We start from the raw sequence: 22,451 nt of genomic DNA, 5'->3' as shown, positions 1-22,451 counted from the left end.
GGTTAGCGCAATAACGTGACAAAATTGAAAATGATTGAACCATAAAGCTAGTTTATTGGATTATGAGTCAGGCATGTGTTGGGGGAAAGACTAGATACTGGAGTATAGGTGTTACACTTACCGTCATTTAAGGGGAGATGTTGAAATGAAAGGTACATATAGCAGCAGCTTTGCTGCTATTTGATAACCTCCAACTTCATGCTCTGTCAGTGCAAATAATTCTCTTCAATTCAGATGCCTAGCTTGCTCTAAATAAATAGCGCTGCAAAGCGGCACATAAACATATTGCATATAAACTGAAAGATTTTGCTTCTCATATTTTGATGGATATAGACCCACAAACATGAATGCTAGATACAAATGGTGACTTTGCCTTTTCATTATGTCTCTTTCATGTGTGCTTTTTCTTCTTTCTTTTTTTTTCAACATAGTGACAGATAGGGAGTGTTGGCTACAACTGAGGCTTGTAACTGCTTTGGCAAGCATTTGCCTACTTACTGGAATGCTATGCCTCGCCTCATAAGTTACAGTTTCATTAAAGATTAATTGACCATTGTGTAGCTGCAATTTCACAAAATAATCATTACTTAATCCACTGGTGCAATAAAGTGTGTTACCTCAATGGGGGCATTATATTACCACAGGAGGTTATTGTTGCAGCTATAATACCGTTCCAAAATGCTTTGGACAAAAGAGACTCCTAAGTTCACGGTTGCACAGGCTTTCTTGTTGATAATACATCCTTGATGTGAAAGGGAAACATAATTTAAAATGTTGCTGCGTTTGCCAGTTTTCACATACAGACTCCTTGTCTTTACGTATGAGGTAGAAGTGCAGCTGAAGAAGCTATTTATCCACTTTTCTTTTTCTTTTTTTGTTGTATGAGTGTGAGGTGTGTGTATTGGGCCAGACAGAGGATAACATGTTCCACTGGAGCTGTTCTGAGCTCTCAGAATATGTTTGCATTTTTTAAAGTTCAGAATGAGCTGTACTTAGCATCCAAACAGATAATGTGTGGTGTGTCAGTGCAGAGTAGATTATCGTAGATTATCATAAGTGCTCCAAGCACTCGAGTAAGCAGAAGCTTGTGTTGTCAAACAGGACTGTTGACTCACAATTTTGTATTAGTTTTATTGTTGGAATAATGTTTTTTTATTTCTTTTAGTGAAATGTCTTGTCTAGTTTTAGAATTTTTACAGAATCCTTGTGCTCAGAAAAGGAATGTGTTTGAGGGAGCAGAGCAACAGAAATAGATGCACACAGCATCTTGCAAAAGTATTCATACCCTTGTTTTCACATTTTGTTTGTTGCAATTAGTTGTGATTTATGTGATAAAAATAAAGTAACACATTAATGCAAAGTGAAAGGAACATTCATAATTTACGTAGATCTTATTTTTATATATATGCAAAAAATAAACCAAAATGCATGGCTTCTAGTTTTTTTTTCCTTTTTTTGTTAATCAGTTTTTCTGATTTTACTTTTTCTTGCAGTAATAACTGCAAACAAAAATATGTGCTTGATCTAAACTAGAGATGTTTTAAGTGCAGTCTAATATTCAGAGTCATCGGAATAATTTTGTTTTGCCCTGTATTGCAGCTTAAAAATGGCACAAATCGGCCACCCAGCAAAGGTAGTTGGTGTAGATGGAAACGTTTTGTGATTGTTATTGTTACTATTAATTTTGAAGACAATTTTATGACATTTCTATAATCTTAAAAAGAAAATGTGATACAGCACAGCCACTGATTTAACTTGGCTGAATACAGTGAGGGTTTGTGAAGACAGTTGTCTTTTTGTTGCTGAAAATAGACTAAGTGTATTTTCTAGATCAATAAAATGGGAAAAACATTCAGTTCGAAAAGTTAGAAAACTGCAAACCTTCCATTCATTAAGACAAATGTCTTCCAGGCAACAATAAATTACTTTTATGGACTTTGTTTCATCTAAATATTGCATGTTAAATCTGTTGCTGTGCTAGAGTTGTACCTTAAGAAATAATCAAAAAGCTTAACAGAAACAATTTTCTAATAGCACGTTTAGACTGTTAGTCTACCACAAAAACACAAGTTTTCTAATTCTCTTAGTCAAATAACTAAAAAAATAAGGCAAAGCAATTTACTTTGCATGAATACTTAATTGCCAAAAAAACTTATTTCTGGAAAAATAAAATAAAATAAAATTGAAATAAAAAGTCTCAAGCTACATGTTCTTTTTGATTCTAGTCAACAACACAGCAATGGCTTTGTTCTACCAGGAGGTGGAAATAAGAGCATCAATTCCATCAAAATTCAACAAATGAAAATCTTGAGATTTAAATTGTGTGCTTTCTCAGACAGTTTACACTTTTATTCCAGTCATTAATTGCATAAGTCTGAAAAGTGTTCCAGATGTGGGTTTTTTTTTTCATTGAAATTTAAGTGTGTGTTGTCAATAGGCACAAATTGTGCAAAGAACATTAGTAATGTGAAATACCAAGATTATTGCAGACAAAAACACTGATATAGCTAGAATTTGCCTACTGTAGGACACACATTCTTCTTGTGCTGTCTGCTTATCCATTTTGCTCATGTTTAAGCACATACAGCAACATACAGTGTCATTGTTAGATACAAAGACAACAATAAACTGAAAAGGCACCAAAAGATTAAATCTGCTTTAGACTGCAGAAGACTTAAAAAGATTATATAAATTCCTGCCAGTATGGAAGCAAACTAAAACAAATTAGGCATGGTTTAAAACTTTTGCACCATACTTCAACTTTTGTCTTGATGAAACTGAGCTTATATATTTTTATCTTGCAGGTGTAGCAATCACAGTAAGAGCATAAATTACCTAGAAAAAAATCTTGGCATTCAGTTTGCTGTGTTTGCCGTATAAAACCAAAATGCTGAAATTGCATGTTGGAACAAATGTGATTGTGAAGGGCAGGAGAAGTAAAGAGGTAAATGAGACCTCCATGGCGCTGAATCATTACCTGATATTTTGCACCCTGAAAACCAAGATATGCATGTTGAGTTAGAGTGAAATAAGTGAAGATTTTTACTATAACAAGAATATGTTTATTCCTCTTTACAGAATGTGGTGCCCCGCTATGTGGAAAATCACATTTATGCACTTCTAAACAATAATGCAGGTTTCAAGAAGTATGCAGTATTGTTAAATTCACAAATTGCAGCTTCACTCAGTATTAGCTGTATTGAAAAACAATGCTTTGGTGTATAGTGGGAAATGTGATTGCCTTTGGCTGCTCATTCAGTGCTCAAGCTGTTCCGTCATGTGTTGCCATGTGTCCCCTCACAGCAGTAGCGGTAGACCTCGACTGGCAAGATTATTGTACTTGTCTCACAATAGGCACACAGACTGAAACCACGCACCCACATGCACACACGTAGATCCACAGCCTGCGTGAGCTATTGCAGAAATCACATGTTTTACAAGAAGCCCAGAGAGGGGGGGAGGAGAGACATATGACAGGCTCTGACATTTCCATTTGAGCTAGAACAGACACAACTGTCCTCAAAGTGTCACTGTGTGCTTCATGCACATCTCAGATCAAAAGCCCAGAGTTATCACAGAGAAGATATCACATATCCCGTAAATGCAGTTTTAGTGTTTATCTTCACGCTTTGATCAAAATGGACAGGACTTAATTCTAAACAAAGTCTTGCACATTAACTTAAATAGATGCAACTGCAGTTTAAACTGTATTGTAACCTGAATGTGAAACCCTTTTAAAATACAAGTTTTAAATCCTCCAGGATATTCAAAGTACTAATGAAAGCCACTCGACAGTAAAAATAAGAATGATTAAATTTCTAATTTAAAAATTGGAAATAAAAAAAAAAATTATGTTAGACACAGGAAAATAAAATCATTTGAAGAAATAACAAGATGCAGCAAACAGAGGAGTGAAAAATGTGTGATATACAATCAAGCTGGTCCAAGTGTAAGTTAAACATGAAAAGATGTCCTCATGTACAGCGGTTTTCAACATATTAGAGAAATGTTTTAAAAAATAATGTGCTGAAAACTCTATATGCTTCTCACATGTAAGGAGAAAAGTATCAATCATCAAAACAACAACAACAACAGATTTAAAGATCAGATTTTTTTGGTACCAGACTTTCATCAAACCTTCCTTAGGGAAATACATTTCAACACTTAGAATTGCTCTCACCAAATGGATCATATAGCCATTTTTCTTTTTTTTCAAAATACATCACAAAAACTAGCACATTCTTAAATAAATTCTAAAGTGTATTTCTTTGCAATCACAGCTAACTGAATAAATAAAACTTATGTGAAGTGTGTATATTTATAGGACAGTCAAAAAAAATATTAATAATAAGCTCATTTATAAATGTAAGACGATGTTGCCGATGCTGTGCATCTTGAAAATCCTGGATAGTTGTAAAATATCTAGCTTAAAGGTGAGCTTGTTTCTATAAACAGGATGCTAGTCATTTCAAAGTGTCAAAATCTGCAAAACAACTAAAATCATTTTAGCTTAGTTGTTTGATAAGGTCTCAAATAAGTTTTTCTTTCAAAGAGAACACTTTAGAAAAGAACATGGACGTTGATAAAATGCCTGGGTTTATTTATTTTCCTCATCCAATATTTGCTCTTTATGTTTTGCATCAAATATTTTGTCGTCAGTAAATAATTTTCTGCTAACCAAAAGCTTTTTGTTTACTGATACTCCCGTCTGCACATCAAATCCTCAACAAGTCCATCACAGAAACATCCAATTGATTTGTCTGTTTGTTTTGCTTTCCCAAACTGTTTACAGCATTTTTCACTCTGAAAAAAGGGACATGCATTGAGGAACATAGCAATGAGTATCTAATTCATCACTCTCTGCATGACTCGCCAGGGCCAGTTTAATTTATTTTCACTTTCCCACTTTGAAAACTGTTGGCTCAGGCTATTCTAACATATTCATAAATCTTCCAAGATAGGCTCATGGCTCTTCCAAGATAGGCTCTTGAGGAGACCAGAAAAAGAGAAAAGAGAAAAGCAGACGTTGGAGATTGAAAGAGGCAAATTAGTTTGGTTTTGTTTTGCTGCTAATTTATGACAGCCACACGAGGGGTGATAGGGTCCTCACAGGGTAATGGCTTGTGGAGGTTCTGGGGCCTTTTATCTTTCTGTGGTGGAGCTAATATATGTAACCAATTTGCAAATTATCACCTCCAGTACACAGTTTGTCTGTTACTTCTGGAAAAGAAAGTGTAAAGAAATATGTTTTAATATTCTGATTTAAAATACCTAAAGTAACAGCTAAAATGTATTTCCCTACGGATGCCACAAAATTACACCTCAGGTATCAAGAAAATATGAAAATAAATCTCCTTTTGTTTTTAATCCCTAAAAAAATAGGCTTTTATAAAGAGTTTTAGAAACCCAGGAAAATCCTGACCGTTTAACCGTGTGCCAATACCCTCTCTCAACTCATTCTCAGTCCTCAATAAGCTATTTTTACTTGTTGGTCTCAGTGGAGACTGAAAGTGAGAATCCAGCCAAATGCAATATCATCAGGTTTCTAAGCTTTAGCCTGGAGACAGGACAAACAAATAAAGAACAAATTAATACAAGGGACTAAAAGTTTATCTAATTCCCAACAGCTGTAAAGCTAAATTGTGCAGATCCTTCATTTGGATCAAACGAAGCAGAATAAACAAGCTAGAAAATGTTGAAAAAAGAACAAAACAAGAAAAAATTAATACAATCATCTACATGACTAATTCAGGGAAATTAGTTGCTATTCATTTAAGTTATATATGTGGGGGAATTTTAGACTTGTAAATTAATCAAAGAACAGTGTAATTTTAAACAATATGACATGCCTGACAACAAGGGCAACATAACTGTACTCCAAAAATGGCATTACATATATCCAAACTGTGAAAATATGCCTTAGAAGGATTTACAGAAATGTACAAATGTATTCACACCCCTTGAACTGTTCTGAATTTTATCATATTGCCACAATAATTTTTGGTCAGTGTTATTTTAATTGCATGTAATTTTTCATGATGTAATACATCAAGAGAAATTGGTACATAATTGTGAAGTAGAAGGAAAATGCTACATTACTTTCCATTATAATTTGTAAAAAAAAAAAAAAAAAAAAAAGCTCAAGTCAGATTGGATGGTGTGTTACTGAACATCAAACTTCAACCCTAACCAGTTTCTCTGTTGGATTTTGGTCTGGAGTTTGAGGTATTTCAATACATGGATAAACTTTTATCAAAACAATTTTCAATTTAGCTCAGGATATGTTTGGGGTCAGTGTTCTGACAAGAGATAAACCCTGATTACAAGTCTTGGACTCTTATAGGTCTTCTCCATTCTTGTGAAAGAAAATCATCACCAAGATTTTTTATGGCCATCATCCTGTGTCACCATGGGGGCTATTTGTTCCTGGTAATTTGGAGTGCTGGGTTTCCTCTGCACAACATTTTGCCCCCATTTGACCAAAGCATTTTCTTACACATGTATTCTGTGTCTCCCATATGGTTTGTGGTAACCTTTAAATTGGACTTTTTTATGGCCTTCTTTCAGTAATGGCTTTCTTCTTTCCACTCTTTCATAAAGGAAAGATTTGTGGAGTGCACAACTCTATAAAAAAGAAAAAAAAAAAAAGATTCTCCTGCCTGAGCTGTTGAACTTTGCAATTCCTCCAGATTTTCCTCAAGCCTCTTGACTGCTCACCTAGCCTCTCTGATTAATGCTTCCCTTCCCCAGCAGATCAGCTTAGGTGGACAGTTAGGTCTTGGAGTGTAAATAATTCTGTGTTTTTCCTTTGTGGAGAATTAACCGTTCTCCATGCTGAGTTCTTGATGTATGATGTCAAAGAAGAGTCAGTGAGTTGAATTCATGAATTCTATTTGTTAATACCAAAAAAACAGCTGGTCCATTATGATCTGCTACCTTTCAGAGCTAACACAAGAACAGTTAATGATCTCCTTTGTTGGCCTCTGTCTAAGTTACACCCCAACGAGGGCGTTACCTAGTTCCTATTATCCTGTAATCTTAGCTTTGAGGGGGTTTCCTAACATGCCATTTCTTTTAGTTTTAGCTTAGCAACTAGCAAACAGAGATAGAAGGAAAACACATAACTATTTATTCTCAACACCTCCTATCTCTTTTAGCTAGTTGCAAAGCTACAGCTAAAGGAAATGACATGTTGGGAAACACCCTCAAAGCTAAGGTTAAGGGATGTGACACACTAGGGAACACCCTCTTTAGGGTGTAGCTTAGATAGAGGCCAGCAAAGGAGCTCCCTAACTGTTCTTGGATGCCATTTTGTCCTGCTAACTCCTAAAGGTAGCATGAGGAATGGACCAGCTGTATTTCGGAATTAATAAATGGAATTTATGAATTCGACTCGATGACTCTTCTTCAACCTCATACATCAAGAACTTAGCATGGATAAATTCTCCACAATTAATAAATGAAATATTGGTAAATCTTACAACATTGTTTGTTTTGCTGTCAAGGACAAAAAAAATGGTACTAGAGGGATGAGTGAGGGTAAATAGCACAAGGAATATTTGCCAAACATTTTGCATACCAAAGCCATGTTACAAAGGAGCACAATCTGATTTGAGGTTGTTAGGTTGTTCACTTGACATCAGAAACCACTACAATATTCTAAACTAAATCTAGTGTGGTAATGTGGAAAAAAAATATATATTTTTGCTTTTATTGTGGTGTCAGAGTTCAGCATGTATTTTTACTGTTGTAGTGTATTTAATTATGGTGGTAGCATTGGTTAGGGCACAATTCCCAAGACAAATTTGGTGGAATAAAGTGTACATTTATCATCTACATCCATCTACGTAAAAGCAAAGAGAATATCTAGGCAGCGTCAGATTCACTGTGTTATCTGAGTCTCACAGTACCACCAACTCACAAAAACAAAACCACAGGGGTGAGAACAAAGGAAACAAATTCTCCTTTCTCAAAGCTTGTGAGAGAGGATAGTAAATATCTAAGGCAACTGCATTCAGAAAGTTGCTTATTTCTTGCATTTTAAGTCAAAGTCCTGTCTGTGGTATTTCCACACCAAATTCCATCACAGTGAGGACGAAAAGCTTGATCATAGTGAACATTAGTAAATACTTCACACCATAGCTCTAGAGTCTTATGTGGATATGGCAGTGAACAAACTGCAGCAAAAATGATAATAATAATAATAAAAAATATATATAATGATAATGATAATAAATCAAACCAGCAAAGGGAAACACCATGATTTAATGTTTAATTACTGGAACAAATCTAGGGACATTTTCTATCAGTGCATCCTTGTTGTAACTCGTGATTTTAACATACCAATAAGATCCTCCTCCATAGCTGAGGAATTAAAAAGACTAGATTTACTATATTTCAAGTTTTCATTTTTTGCAGTCCATAAAAAATGAGCATCGGTACTAAACTAAAAAAAAAAAAAAAAAAAAAAAAAAAAAATCTGTGAATTAAAGTAACCAGAGAATGCTGCTGCAAAAGCTTTAAGCAGATAAAATACTCTGAGAAGTGTCACCATGGAAACTTCATGCGATCATGATTAAAAGGGTGGCTCTAAGCACTGACAAGAAGAAATGCATCTGATTCAGCATACCCAAATGGTCAAAGCACTTTTGTGTCTGTCAACTTTAAGTTGGAGTGTGGATCTATACATCAAGGAACTGACGGGTTGGAACACAGCCTATTCTCACTTCCTGTTTTGCAGTCTCTCACCAGTGTTAACAGAGGAGCTCGACTGCTGTGAAGAAGGCTTAAAAATCTTAAATCAGTCAGGAAACTTTTTCAAAGTTGGTCTAAAAAGCATCTATGAATCTCATAGTCTCATTTCTTAGCAAAGTGCTGGAGGCAAAAGCCTACATCAGGGTGAAAAGAATCAGAAACTCCTCAATCAGGGTAGCAAGGTTTCACTTTGGTTGTCATAGAGTTAAATGGTAGGAGAAGAGAAGCAAATAAAACAAAAACAAGGGAATAGAGAAGAAAGGAAAGAAATATAATGATCAGTCACAATGGAACTTATTAGGGACTAACAGTGCCTTGAGGATTCCTCAAGCAGAAAAAGAAAACTGCAAACACTAAATATTATTCTTCAGCAGATATTTCATAAAGTTGACTGCAAAAGGATACTTTTAATTTTTTGTTCTTACTGTTTACCTGAACAACGAGGTCAAACAAGCATATTTTTAAAGACCAGAATGGTTATGAATAAAACAAGGAAATTGGTTATGAATAATTAAGTCATTTAATTTCCTTATTTATTCTAACCTGCAAATTTCAGCAGCCTTTTACTGCATATGTCAGCAACACTCCTAATTAAACTCATACTGTGATGCTTTCTGGTGAACATTTTAGGGTGGGATGGGACAAACTTGAACATTTAATTCTGCAGTGCAAAACCACTTTTTAAAATTACAGTAACTATCATAATAACTCCACACAAATCTGTTAAAAAATGAATGTGGATAGATGAGAGTATACAGGTCACAGAACAAGGTAGCAATTTTACAGCTTGATTGTATCTTTGCACAAATTGAAAAAGGTAACATGTTTCAGGTAGATTAGTTAAAATATCTATTTTATTGAAATATAAAGTAGTTGAAAACTGCTGTCTGAATTTTAAATTTGTCCCACATTTAAGGACTTTTAATTGACAATTTGGGTATGATCATTTCTATACATAAGCCATGAGTGGCCCTAAACAGTTAAATAATTTTTTTGTATAATCAGACAGTACATAAATCCTCAACGGTAGAGACAGTGTCTCTATAGTATCCCATTAATTAATGATATTATTGGGTTCATTGCATGCTGCAGTGGGAAATGTGTAAGAAGGAAATTTTTGATTTGTATTTACAGCATTTTTTTTTTCTTTAATGAAATTAAAAGCCAGACATTCAATATTGTAATAGCAGTATTAGAAGCTGTTTGTTTTAAGAGTTCATGTTCATGCATGGAAGATTTGATTTAACATGCCAAACCACAAGTTGAAACAAATGCATGTCACTGGTAGGTCACAAATAAATTTTCACTATATGAAGTGAACTATTTTTATAAGTACAAATATTAAATATCAAAAAATAGAACATCATAATTTTGATCCTATAAATACAGGTATCTTCACTGAATGTTTCTTAATCTTTGTCCATGTTTTTGTCTTCTCATCATTACTGTTGTTTTTTGGGGGTTTTTTACTACTACTACTACATATTTAGTCATCCATATAAAAACACATTTTCACATTACAAATTGCTGCTGGTGATCTGTGATCATCCACACTGGCCAGATGTGACTCCTCCCTACAGTTTAAATGCCAAAAGTTAGCATTTTAGCTAATTGTCTGGTAAAAGGTCAATAGGCATTTGTAAATGAGACACATGGCGGGTGTTCATTAGAAGTGCTGAGAGCTGCTAGAGCTTATTAGAGTAGCACAGGGCCCGGCCATTTCAGTCTCTCTCAAGGGAAAGTCTATAAAGTCCATTTATGCTCTGTAGTCAAAGAGGACAATGCTGTCAAAGCTGTTATTTCTTGGCATTGGCTATAAAGACCAGTCAGGGGCCACAATAAACCTGTTAGTGTTTTTGTATGAATGAAATGTAGTCAGGATGGGACCACTGTGAAGTCCAGAGGAAGTTCCAAATTTTTAAGTATTATCTTATTTGCTATTTTTTTTTTTTTTACTTTACTTTGTTTAATGCAAAACATTCAAACACCAGCCTGTCAATGTATCTCTTGAATGGAACAATTGACTTTTTTATCTTGAGCCAATTTCGTCTCAGCTACTCATCAGTTTAAGTGAAAGCAGTGAAAAGAGTCTCTGTAATTGTAAAATCGGACCCAATGTTTTCAAGAATGCTTTGTGCGATATAAAAGGCAACATTTGTTTGGCCTACTGAATAAAGGTTGTATTGATTCTGGTGATAGGAGAAGCAAAAGTGACCTATTATTTTAGCTGTTTTTTTAAAATATAGCTCAACATAAAAGAACACGCATCCTGACATTCACTTAAAAATCAAAAAGTGTAAAACAAATACTCTAGATGTTTAAAAATAATTGTGAACTAACAAAGCTACTATTTCTTTCTGAATCAATCCATCTAAAACATTTTATTCACATTAAATCCTAACTCTCTTTTTATTTGTAGAGAACCTGTACATGTTATCTCATTAGATTAGAATTCTTGTGAATTGTAGAACTTTTGATAGAAATGTCCAAATTTATTATATTTATCACCACAAAGAGTGTTCGTGCCTGACACAGTTGAGGTCACTTTTTCTCACAATCTAGTTTTGAATTCATGGGGTTACATATAGGAGCAAACTGGAATTAGCAATGGAAATACAATTTTATTACAATATTTTGTGGCATTTGTTGTAATATTGATAAAACCGTAACAAATATCTAAATATTTATCAGTCTTTTATTATTTGTAGTGCTGTGATTGTATGTCACTGAATGTAGACCTTAAGACCATCAGACAAAATAATGCTCCTAAAAACAAAATGTATACGTTATCAAAACAGCCTGTCTTAGTACACCAATTACATTGGAAACTGCAACTGTGCTTCTACGTTGCTCCAATTAATTCACTTTATTCATGTATTTAATTATAGAACTAATAGTGGAAAAAAATAAAAATAAAAGTAACAATTCCAGCCACAACAATAACCAGTGCTAAATGTATAGCTTCAAATCATAACGTAGACTTAGCAGTTTAATCAGAGGATATGCCTCACAAAGAGATAAAATGAAGACCAGCACTTATATCTATGTTAATGCCAAAGTGAGAACTGTAAGGTGATTTTAATGACCGGAAGTAATTTGAAATCTATTTGGCAGCAAAAACCCTTGAAGCTCTTCAGTGTTTATATACCTCTTCATTGGTGGTGTATTACAGCCAAGTGTATTACTTTGAAGAGCACTATTATCGTTCAACAAGTTACACCATCAGCTGTCTTTGTAATTAATGACAGGAATAATTGCTCTTAAAAACGCATTTTAAAGAAATCTCTTATCGTTCATCCTTGCACCTCGGTAACAAGCAGACTTTGGGTCCAAGTAGAAAATCTTTAGCTGGAAACCAACTCATAAAGCTTTTCCTTTCTGTTACGGGTATTATCACAAGGAATTTAAAAAAGAAAGAAAAAACAGCTTTCCTTACTCTGTCATCTGTCAGTTTGGTGCCAAAAATTCTTCAACGTATAATGCTAATAGATTTGATGCTTGACAATAAAGCTTTTTCTCTCCCCCCCCCCCCCCCCCCCCCATTTTTCTGAAAAGAAAACAAACAAAAAAAAAACATTGAGTGCTTAGAATAAGTGGCACTCAAGGACCTAAAAGTGCTTTTTGACAAACCACATTGGAATAAAACTAGGAGTTGTGTGGATTAAAGAGAAGTCTCTGTGATTCCAGGACTGGTGTTAATATGTATGTAAACTTAATTACACAAATAGATCAATCAATGTTGTTAAAATTTGTCATTCCTTTCCCTCTAAGTGCCTGTCACTGCATGTAATTGTTTTTGTTATGAAACCTATTCTGATTGTGTCGGTGTTAAAAGGGACAATGTGTCTTAAAATCAGCTTTTTGAACTTGATATCATCATCACATGATTATTCTAAAATATGGCACTATGCAAAATTACATTATTCCCCCCCTTTAAAACACAAGTTTTTTCGAGAAGAACATACTGAGTAAAAGTTGCTGCTTAAATTCTGCTACAGACGCCGAATGCAAATTCTTTACTTTCCAACGTAGACAATCTTTGACAGTGACTTACATATTGAATAAATTGAATAAACTCCTACAAATCAGAATGTGGCTCATAATTAATAGGACAGGCAATGTTTTACACTGATTGCATACACCACACCTTTATGAATTTCAACTCTGAAACCGAACAAACTGTTTTGTATTTAGGCCTGTCTTTGATCAGCGCTTTAAGGAAGACTTAGGAACACAATCACATTAGAACACGAGCAGACATCTATAACCAGAAAATTGTACTGCAATCCCCCAGAGGGGATTCGGGAGCAAATCTATTCCAAACCCAGTGCCAATTAAAAAGTGCATTGACATTCAATTCTTCAGCAACCACAAACCATTTTCCTACGTCACGTGTAACTCAAGATCTCCTTTAATTTTCACAGGCTGCTGCCCTCTGATGTCCAACATCCTTGGAAATCATGGGACTGTATTTGATTTGTTTACCTTGCAGATGAAGTTTGCTCTCAGGGCTCTGCAGGAGGATTGAGCTAACTGAGTCCAAATTGTCATAGCTGCTGCATCCCAGCGGCCCTGTCCGTGTCTCTGTCACCTGCAAGAGAATTAGGAGTTTAATGAAAGCCACATTACAAGGAAATGTAGGTGTAAGTGTCTGCCTGTATATTACACCCAATGAGTAGAACCGCTTTCATCTTCAGCAGGCATGCTGTCATCAGGTTATGTAGCATTTTTCTCACTTCTCTTTATGTTGCAGCAATGCATTTCAAGTAAAAAAAAAGTAACGATCACAAGACTACCCAGCCATTGACAATGTCAGCTCTTTATTACTGCCGTCAGCGAATAACATAACAGTTATTAGATGGTTTTTCTTTTTGAGAGCCTTTCATACATGCTAATTACACTACATTCATACAAGTAAATTTGTACCCCATGGCCTGCACACAAAAGAGCTTTGATTGTGCAGTTTTACCATAGAGTTTAAAGCTTTGATAACCAAAAGGATTTTTTTTCAAACCACTCCTAATGCCTTCACCGACTCATTTCTAAAAAGAAATTAGTTGAATTTAAGTAACAGCTGATTTACGCATAACATTCTTAATTCAGATGACAAAAATTTTAAAGCAATTTGTCAATTGATATGATGAGGTTGCTGTGGCCAGAAATGCAAAAAAAAAAAAAAAAAAAAAAAAACAGGGCAGCAAATCAACCAATAAAACAACAGCAAGCTGCCAAAAACTCCTAATATTTAGCACTGGTGATTTGTGCATAAATGGTATCCATTTTATAGACTGACAAAATTCTGAAAATTAATGAAAAAAATAAATAAATTAATACTTGAGAAAATAAATAGACAGGGAGAGATAACAGTAGACCCAGAAAAATACACTTAATATAATACTGACACATAAATTCTTAATCAAAATAGTATTTTTGTGTTGTAATGAGAATCATATTTCTTAACAATTAAGGTCACTTTTCAAAGAAAGTAAAAACAATAACATCAACACCATATGTATCAGACATTATAGTCAGTCTCTTGTGATGCTCAAAATCCTGCATTAAGGTGATTAAACTTGATACTTCGAAAGCCGAGCCTCCATTTTCCTTTATAAGGGTGTGAAAATATGTGATAAAACATCTTCTGTGCTACTCGTAGATAAGCTTTTTGCATAATGGTTCCCACAAAACTGCACTGCCCTGCACATGAAGCCATATAGTCAGACTGTAGTAGAAACATGACTGATGTTTGGTCTGTTATTGAATGTAATGTTTGTGTTCATAACTTAATATTTGAAAATAGTTGGTTGCTAGGACTCGCAATGATGCTGATGAGGGTAGACACAATGAATCAAACATTATGCATAAGTAGAAGCCCCAAATAATGAACTGGAAGACATTGTAAAGCTATTCTAATGTAAAAGCTATGATCCTGTGTAGGTTTAACTTCCACCCCTTTTAATCACCATGGTGTAGGTAGTCACAATGGCCACTTTGGGTAAAAAGAAGAAATTATGTTTGCATGAAAAAGAATGGGCAAGGATAAATTATTGTAATTTTTGTTTTCAATTATGACAGTGTTTTATTATGTTTGCCTTTACATAAAACACTAGTAGAACTATTAGGTTAATAACGTTTCAATACTTTTAGAAACATCAGAAATATACAGCTATTTATTATTTAAAAGTGTTGATGGCTGAGTTGCAGTCTTTGGGGATGCCTTTATTTTTTATAACATCCATCAAAGTAGACCAGAAAAACTAAGTTTATCTTCACCATCATCACAACATTTGACCTCAGCAACTTTAGTAAGCAGCTCTACACTGAATCTGTGCGTGAGAGAGGGAAATGCAAGAGGCAGGAAGGGAGAGATAGCGAGAGGGAGAGAAAAGAAAAAGTAAGAGAGAGTGAGGGAGAGAGAGGCTGAAGTGGGATGCCATTTTTTCTGCCTTTATTGCTGATACTGTACCAGATGGTGGGCTGACAAGCAAGAAATTAGACAGATGTATATCTTACCCTGGGCATCAGGCGATCAGGAGGAGGGATTGACGAGGAGGTGTGGATGCAGTTGACAGACAGGGCCAAAACTCTCAGAGTAATATATAATTATAGTATTCAATCCATTTGGTCTTGAATAAATCCTTCACCATTTATTTATTTATTTATTTGTTTCTTATCTTTTTCCACATGAAACAGCAGAAATAAAAAAACTCAACATTTCGCTTGATTACTTCAGATTTATAAAGAACAACTAAATGAAGGGTAAAGGATGCACCACTAAACTTGGACTGGTAAGAATAGCTGCATTATTGCAATATAATATTTACTGTCATGCTGGAAAAAAGAATTCAAATCTGGATCTTTAATGAAAACCGATAGCATGTGGCTAAAATATTCTTAAAACATAAATAAGTGTTGTCTGGTGCAAAAGAAATATAGATAAGATGAAGAATGACAACTAGTTAAGTTAACTCATATTAGGTATGCAGGAGAGTGGAATAACTAGCTAATGCATTTTATTACTAGTTACATACAGTTCTACTGAGTGAGGTCCACTCAGTAGAACAGCATCTACAGAGAAATTTCTTTGAGAATTTTCATTTTAAATTAAGCACAGACAAAGCCATCTTTACGGATTAAAGACTAGCGGTTGTAATCTCAATGACCATAGGAGAACAGTGTGTGGCACTTGTCTTTTCCTTCCCTAGCACACGCTGTGCAGTGCATCAGATTATAAAAATGGAGTTAAACGCAATAAAAATAAAAGGAGCAATCAAAGGACTGAAGTGGGCCGAGTGGGACTTAAAGGATTTGGATTATTGAGCAGAACACAACAGTGGAATCCCACCAGGCTGGGAATGTATCACAGCACACAGTCAAAAATCACAGTTCTGGAACGTTCCCTTTAATTGTCATCTGCCATCAGGACTACCATCTAACTGGGTAAATAAGAGATAATGCACATGAGATCTAAAGTTTTCTTCAATATATTAAACTGTCTTTTTCCCAAAAGCCCTCAATGTAAGAAAACTTTCTTCATTTATGTAAACTTTTCAGTCATAGAAAAAAAAAAAAAAAGTTCAAATAAACTCTCTAGGCACTTAGTGTCTATAGTTCTATGGAAAAGAGAAAATAGATTACTTTGCATACATCTATGGCTATGTATCCCATATGGGCTGTTGTTTCTGCTGTGCTAGGTAATCAATTTGACCTCTAGCCCAATTACCAGTTGCATCCCTATATCTCACAATGCAGAAACTGTAAACATCAGAAAGTTACAGCAGAAATGAACAAATCAAACTTTAGGAGAAATTAGCCTGATTGACCAAATCTGTTTATCCATAAGCTACATAGATATAAAATTACATTGTTCTGACACAGTAAGGAAACAAGCATAAACTCCTACTATATATATATATATATATATATATATATATATATATATATATATATATATATATATATATATATATATATTAGTTTCTAGGTGTGCACTTTATACGTGCACACATACACACAAATATATAGGAGTGAGAGAAATAACTTTTCTATCTTATTTTATTAGACATCACTTTTACCCTTGGTTGAATATGTACTGAATGATTCAGTGTGCAAAGGCAAACAAACCAAGCTAATTACAGCAGTATGCAAAAAACTCATTATTTTTGCAAGTGCTTGTCATGGAAGTGGTATCTTCTTACTTGTGTTTTTAAAAATATCCTTCACGGGATGTGTCTCTGAAACCAAACCTCACATGATGCTTTGTGTCTAAGTTGCAATTATACTTGAAAGACCCATAAGGATGAAAAAAAACCTGATATGTTATTGTAAATAACAAAGAGAAGGAATGAAGGCAATGAGATAGATGAGTGGGACTGGGACAAATACCATAAGGTTCAACTGTCTCCATTACACATCTCCTCTGCTGTGCCTCTCCTAATCTGCCTGTCACCTGCCATTTTCTTAATGACTTGCTATTTATGGCAACATAGAAAATGAAAAGGCTTGCTCTTCAGTAGTTCTCCTATCCTGGTCGTGGAAAATCTCTGAGGACATTTTTTCTCTTCAATAATTCATAAATAGTGCATTTGGCGCCGGTGTTCCTGCCAGTCTCACAAGGAGGTGGCGCTGTAGGAATGTAGAGGAAATGAGGAAAAAATTTTATGTAAATCTGATTATACCTGATAATTGTTACAACAAAAACTTTCTCATTACAACTGTGACACATTCAAGTTTTAAAGCTAAAGCAGCACTGCACATCCAATATGTTTACATTTTTTTAGTACATACAAATTACAAATAAAATGCTTTAAACTTTGTAGCAGTTTTTTTTTTTTTTTTGTTTTTTTTCAGAAATCTGGGTCATACTGCATACATGTTACATATTTCACCTTGCATGAGATTCACTAGACTTGAGCATGAAATAAGAGATAAGATCATTGGCTGTGGTTGGCATACCACTACCATCCACAGCACTGCAGCATCATCAGGAAGTATGCATATTGATTGCTAGTGTAAATCTGCCTAGTGTGACTGTATGAATAGGTGACCTTGCAGCAAGCATATCCTCCACTCTTGTGGGGAAAGCACACTTATTTACTATCACATACCATGCATGAAAGGAAAAAAAAAACAGTACACAGTCAGCCGCAGGCTCACGTGGACAAAAAGCCCAGTTAATTCCTCATCATACTTTTTCCGGCATCATCAGACATTCCGGCAGAAAAAACACTCAGTCGTAAAATTGACATTTTCTTTCCATTACAACACTTCATTGAGTATCTTATTCCATTCCTAAATGACCCGACCGGCTGGAGTCCTAGCTTGAAGCATTCAAGTTCAGCCACACAGAGACAACAACCATATGTCATTTATTTCTATCAGCAAGGGATTGTATTGTTAACAGCAGGAGAAGTTGCATCTTTCTACAAACACAAAAATGTCCCAAAATGAACAGGCAAATGTGTTTGGACTTTTCTTTAATAAGAGTTTAAATACAATATTTAAAGTAGTATATTGTATATCAATATGACCATTGTGTCAAAGACGTTTTCCTGTTTAAAAAAGTTTTTCTAAAACATAAATCTCATATCTGTTTTTCTGTCTCTTTCTCACCCCACATCTATCCTGTCCTATCTCTTTACACAGTAACCCCAGGCCAGTTTGAAAGCTGCTTGTTTGAGTGGATGCAAGTTTGTGTGCATTAAAAAAACTGACCAGACAAGGACACAATCAAAGTGAAAAATATATATATATTTTTAAAATAGAATAGAATTCAACTTTATTATCATTGCACTGTCACAAGTACAAGCAACGAAATGTAGTTTGCATCTATCCAGAAGTGCTATACAGGATATAAATATTTATTTACAGGTGTACAAGACGAAATATAAATATAAATATGGGAGCTATATGCACAGATTATACAGAATATACAAGAATGTTAGGAAATGGATTATATATGTATTAGTAGGTTTATAATGCAAGATAAATAATGGCTGATAAGATTTACAGATTGCATATGTGTGTGAGGAAAACAGTCTGTGGTGTGTGTGTGTGTGTGTGAGAATAGTCCATGTGTTATTGCTGTATGAGAGGATAGGGGAGTACAGTCCTTATAGTTTATGTTTTATGTCAGGAGGCGTTCAAAAGCGTGACAGCTGTGGAAAAGAAGCTGTTCCGGTGTTACAGGCGTTACAGAAGCTTTCTTAATAATGTAAATAATATATAATTTGAATAGTCTGTAGGAAACATTTTAAGAGTGAAATATTTGATTCATTAAGGTTGCTAATGTGCACAGAGTCAGTCATCAAGTCAGTCCATTTATAGGAGGGCAGCTGGATGTTATAGAGAGGAGAAGATTTTTTAAATAGCAGCCCACTTCTGCTGAAATCACATCTCAAACTTAGCACCCTGGACATTACTGGTCATTATATAATTGTATTCAAGAATAAAATAAGTACTCCTTAGTCATCAATTTTTATATCAGGACTTGAGAATGTTATATAATGAGTTTTCATCATTTTAACTGCTGCCGCTTGCACAGTATGCTAAACCTGTTGGATACCAATAACAAACAGATAACTGTTTGTATATCTCTTTGATAAAAAATATAGCGCTTGTAAATGAGGACAATTATTATGAGAGTCAGCACAGTTGCCTGATGTCATCAAAAGCTGATTGTTGCATACCCCGCTGTCTGTCCTGATGTTCACATAGTTGTCTACTGCCTCATTAGTAGTCAAATAAAGACACAATTAGTCATCTAAACCTGGCAGTCATTTTATTTTATAATACATTATTTATATTTTGCTATGTAGGAATTATATTTGAATGACGTGCCTCAACAATAACATTTTGACTCATCTTTAGCCTTTATTTTGTTTGGGATTGAAAACCTGTTGACTTCACTTGTAGTCAGGTTAAATTTAATTTTGACTGACCTCGAAATATACAACTGTCATCTAAAAATGCTAATTTTTTAATTCAAATTATTTTTTATTGCTCTGAGGTAGTATTTTAATTTTAAGAGTTGTGTTCTTATTAGTTGTAAGTGGACCATCATCAAACTTTACAAAAATAAAGGCTTGAAAACATTGGCTTGAATATAATCTATTTGCTGTATTTAATGTTTGATGATGATGACGATGATGAATACTTTATTGATCCCCCAAAGGGGAAATTCAAGGTCCCAGCAGCTCAAGACATTACACACAACATACACTACAATTCACACAATATACCACAAAAACACAAAATCACCAAATTAACACAATTAAAAAATTTCTGACTTAGTAAAATGTAAATATAAATGAAATTTACAATAATAAATTCTAAATTTGTTGGACATATAAATAATACATTTATTGAAGAAAATTGCAATCCATGTATAAATTGTAATAGAATGTACAACAAAATAACCACTTCAAAAGGGTCAATGCTGATGTTTTGGAAATTTTTAAATAAGACTGCCCATATTTGAAAATAACACTTTGAAATCACTGGCGTTGCTTTGATTTTTAGACTTCTTAATGTAGCGACTGTATTGTTGAAATTGTTCTATAAATATGTGTAGCCCCAGATATTTTTGTACAAATAAGCGTACATTTTATGGTTGATTATGGTCACACTAATCAGCTCTAAATTATTACAATAAGGAAATATTTGACAAATCTTGCACAAATATTAGAATATTTGTTGTAGAATATTTGACAAATATTGCTTGTACAGAAGTGGAGTAGACACGGGTGGGCTATGTCATATTGCATGATAAGGTAAACATTTTAGTTAACAAGTTGGCTTTCTTTCCATCATAATTTAGTTCTACCATCTGTCACTTAACATTTAATTTGCAGGGTATAATTCAGAACCTCGGCTAACCAAAGTTGCCAAGTTAATATAAAAGCTTTTATATTAAGCTGCCTCATTTTTAGACTTCAGATCAACTGCTAACACTGAAAACCAATAAAAGACATACAAACTCATACAGATGAATTGACTTGTTAAACCAGTATCATCATACATTATGTTATATAATGTATTGTATTGTATTATGTTACTCAGCTAAAATCAGGTCTGGTCTTTAGTCAGACCAGTTCAGCAGAAAAACCTAATTGTTTTGACCCGACTTGTTTGGTTACCAGGCTACCACATGTTGCTACAAACAACACCAACATATTGTCCAGTATTAACCGTGCTCATAAGGTTACCCAAGCATTATAGTGAACAAAAATGCCCACAAAACAGCCCAGGCTGCCTTTTGAACTGTTAACTAATAACAAGCCAGATGGTCCTTCTCCCATGTTGATTTGACATAATTGCTGGTATCTAAACTGGCCTCAGGTCTAAAATTAATATTCATTGTAGATGTATTTTATAAAAGAACACCAACATGTTTCAGTACAAGTTGCCAGCATGAGCAATAGTGAATACTTTTATAGAATTTCTTTAGAATTGTAGGTTTTATCATTTAAATCTTAAAACACATCTAAACTAGTAGTAGATCTGCCTTCAACTAACTTATTTGCAGACAGAAAATGTTTGAAACACTTTTTGCAGTATTGACCAATATGTTTTCTTTATTTATTTTTCCTTTTTGACTGATTGGACGTTTGCACTCCAAAGCAGGTTTCACCGACATACCAAATCAATACTGAAGGAGAAAAGGCCTTGTTCTCCGTGTTTATAGATCCATGCTTTCTGATGGACTCTGCCTCCTCTGTACATTCTGATCATCGTCTGTCTGTTGCCAACGTGATTGGTGGGATGGTGTTGCATTTATTACAGTTCACGTATAGGTACTATTCATTCTGCAGGTATTTGTTGTGTTCTACATTCCAGATGTATTTAAGCATAATGATACTGTATTAAAAAAAAAACAAAAAAAAAACAAAAAACATTTAATTTCATTGTATAGATTATCACAAAAAGAACTGAAAAGGAATAAAATACTGTTTGGCAGATAATATTGTGATTACAGTACAACACAAATATTACCTCAAAGGGTACAGAGTTGCTTTCTCTGTTGCAAGTCTGAACCAGAATCGTCTTGGAGTTTACATGATATTTCTACAGTCACGTCTGTACACAGTCATGGACTTTTGCTACTTCTTTTGTTTGCTAGTGCACATTTTTCTGATATTCATAAAAAACCTTAGCTGCACATTGTTTTCAAAAAACTTAAAAAAAAAAAAAAAAAATCTTCTGGGGTGCATCTGGAACAGAGCGTGACAAATGCCCTACTTCTTTCAACAAGCACACAACTTGTGTGATGAGATTATGGTAGTTCATTCTCTTGATGGCAGTGTTAGGATTAGGATACTAGATCCTGAGTGGCAAATCCTTGTTGCAGAACCAGTCACCTATCCCTAAGGTGGAACCCATTAACACCTGTTTACTAGTCATCAAATAATTTGAAAGTTTGTCTCTGCTGGTCTCAAGCCAGTGCACCAATAATGTCTAAATCAAGCTAGCAGCAACTGAAGTAATTGATTAATTCCCCCATGGTGATGGAACTTCAAGATAAATCCCCTTCTTTTACTGCTCAAGCTGCAATAAAAAGGATCTCACTATGCAATTAAAACAGACAATCCATGAGCTCTACAAAAAAAAAAAAAAAAAAAAAAAAAACTACAGTGGCCTAATCAGACCATTTCAATGTAGAGATTGCTTTGTGCTGTGCTCTCAGTGAAATATAGCTT

At 34.4% G+C, this 22,451-nt stretch overlaps 1 protein-coding gene across 1 annotated transcript in view; it reads right to left on the bottom strand.

Annotated features, from left to right (window-relative positions):
- brinp1 (bone morphogenetic protein/retinoic acid inducible neural-specific 1) overlaps positions 1-22,451 on the bottom strand; it is a 112,734-nt gene that overhangs the window by 14,978 nt on the left and 75,305 nt on the right. Inside the window, exon 5 of the mRNA XM_044096570.1 lies at positions 13,240-13,345. Coding sequence (XP_043952505.1) covers positions 13,240-13,345 — 106 coding nt within the window. The remainder of the gene's footprint in view (positions 1-13,239; positions 13,346-22,451) is intronic.

The sequence above is a fragment of the Gambusia affinis genome, linkage group LG17 (assembly GCF_019740435.1).
Source record: "Gambusia affinis linkage group LG17, SWU_Gaff_1.0, whole genome shotgun sequence".
Lineage (NCBI taxonomy): Eukaryota > Metazoa > Chordata > Actinopteri > Cyprinodontiformes > Poeciliidae > Gambusia > Gambusia affinis.
This window is presented reverse-complemented; position numbering and strand designations above follow the sequence as displayed.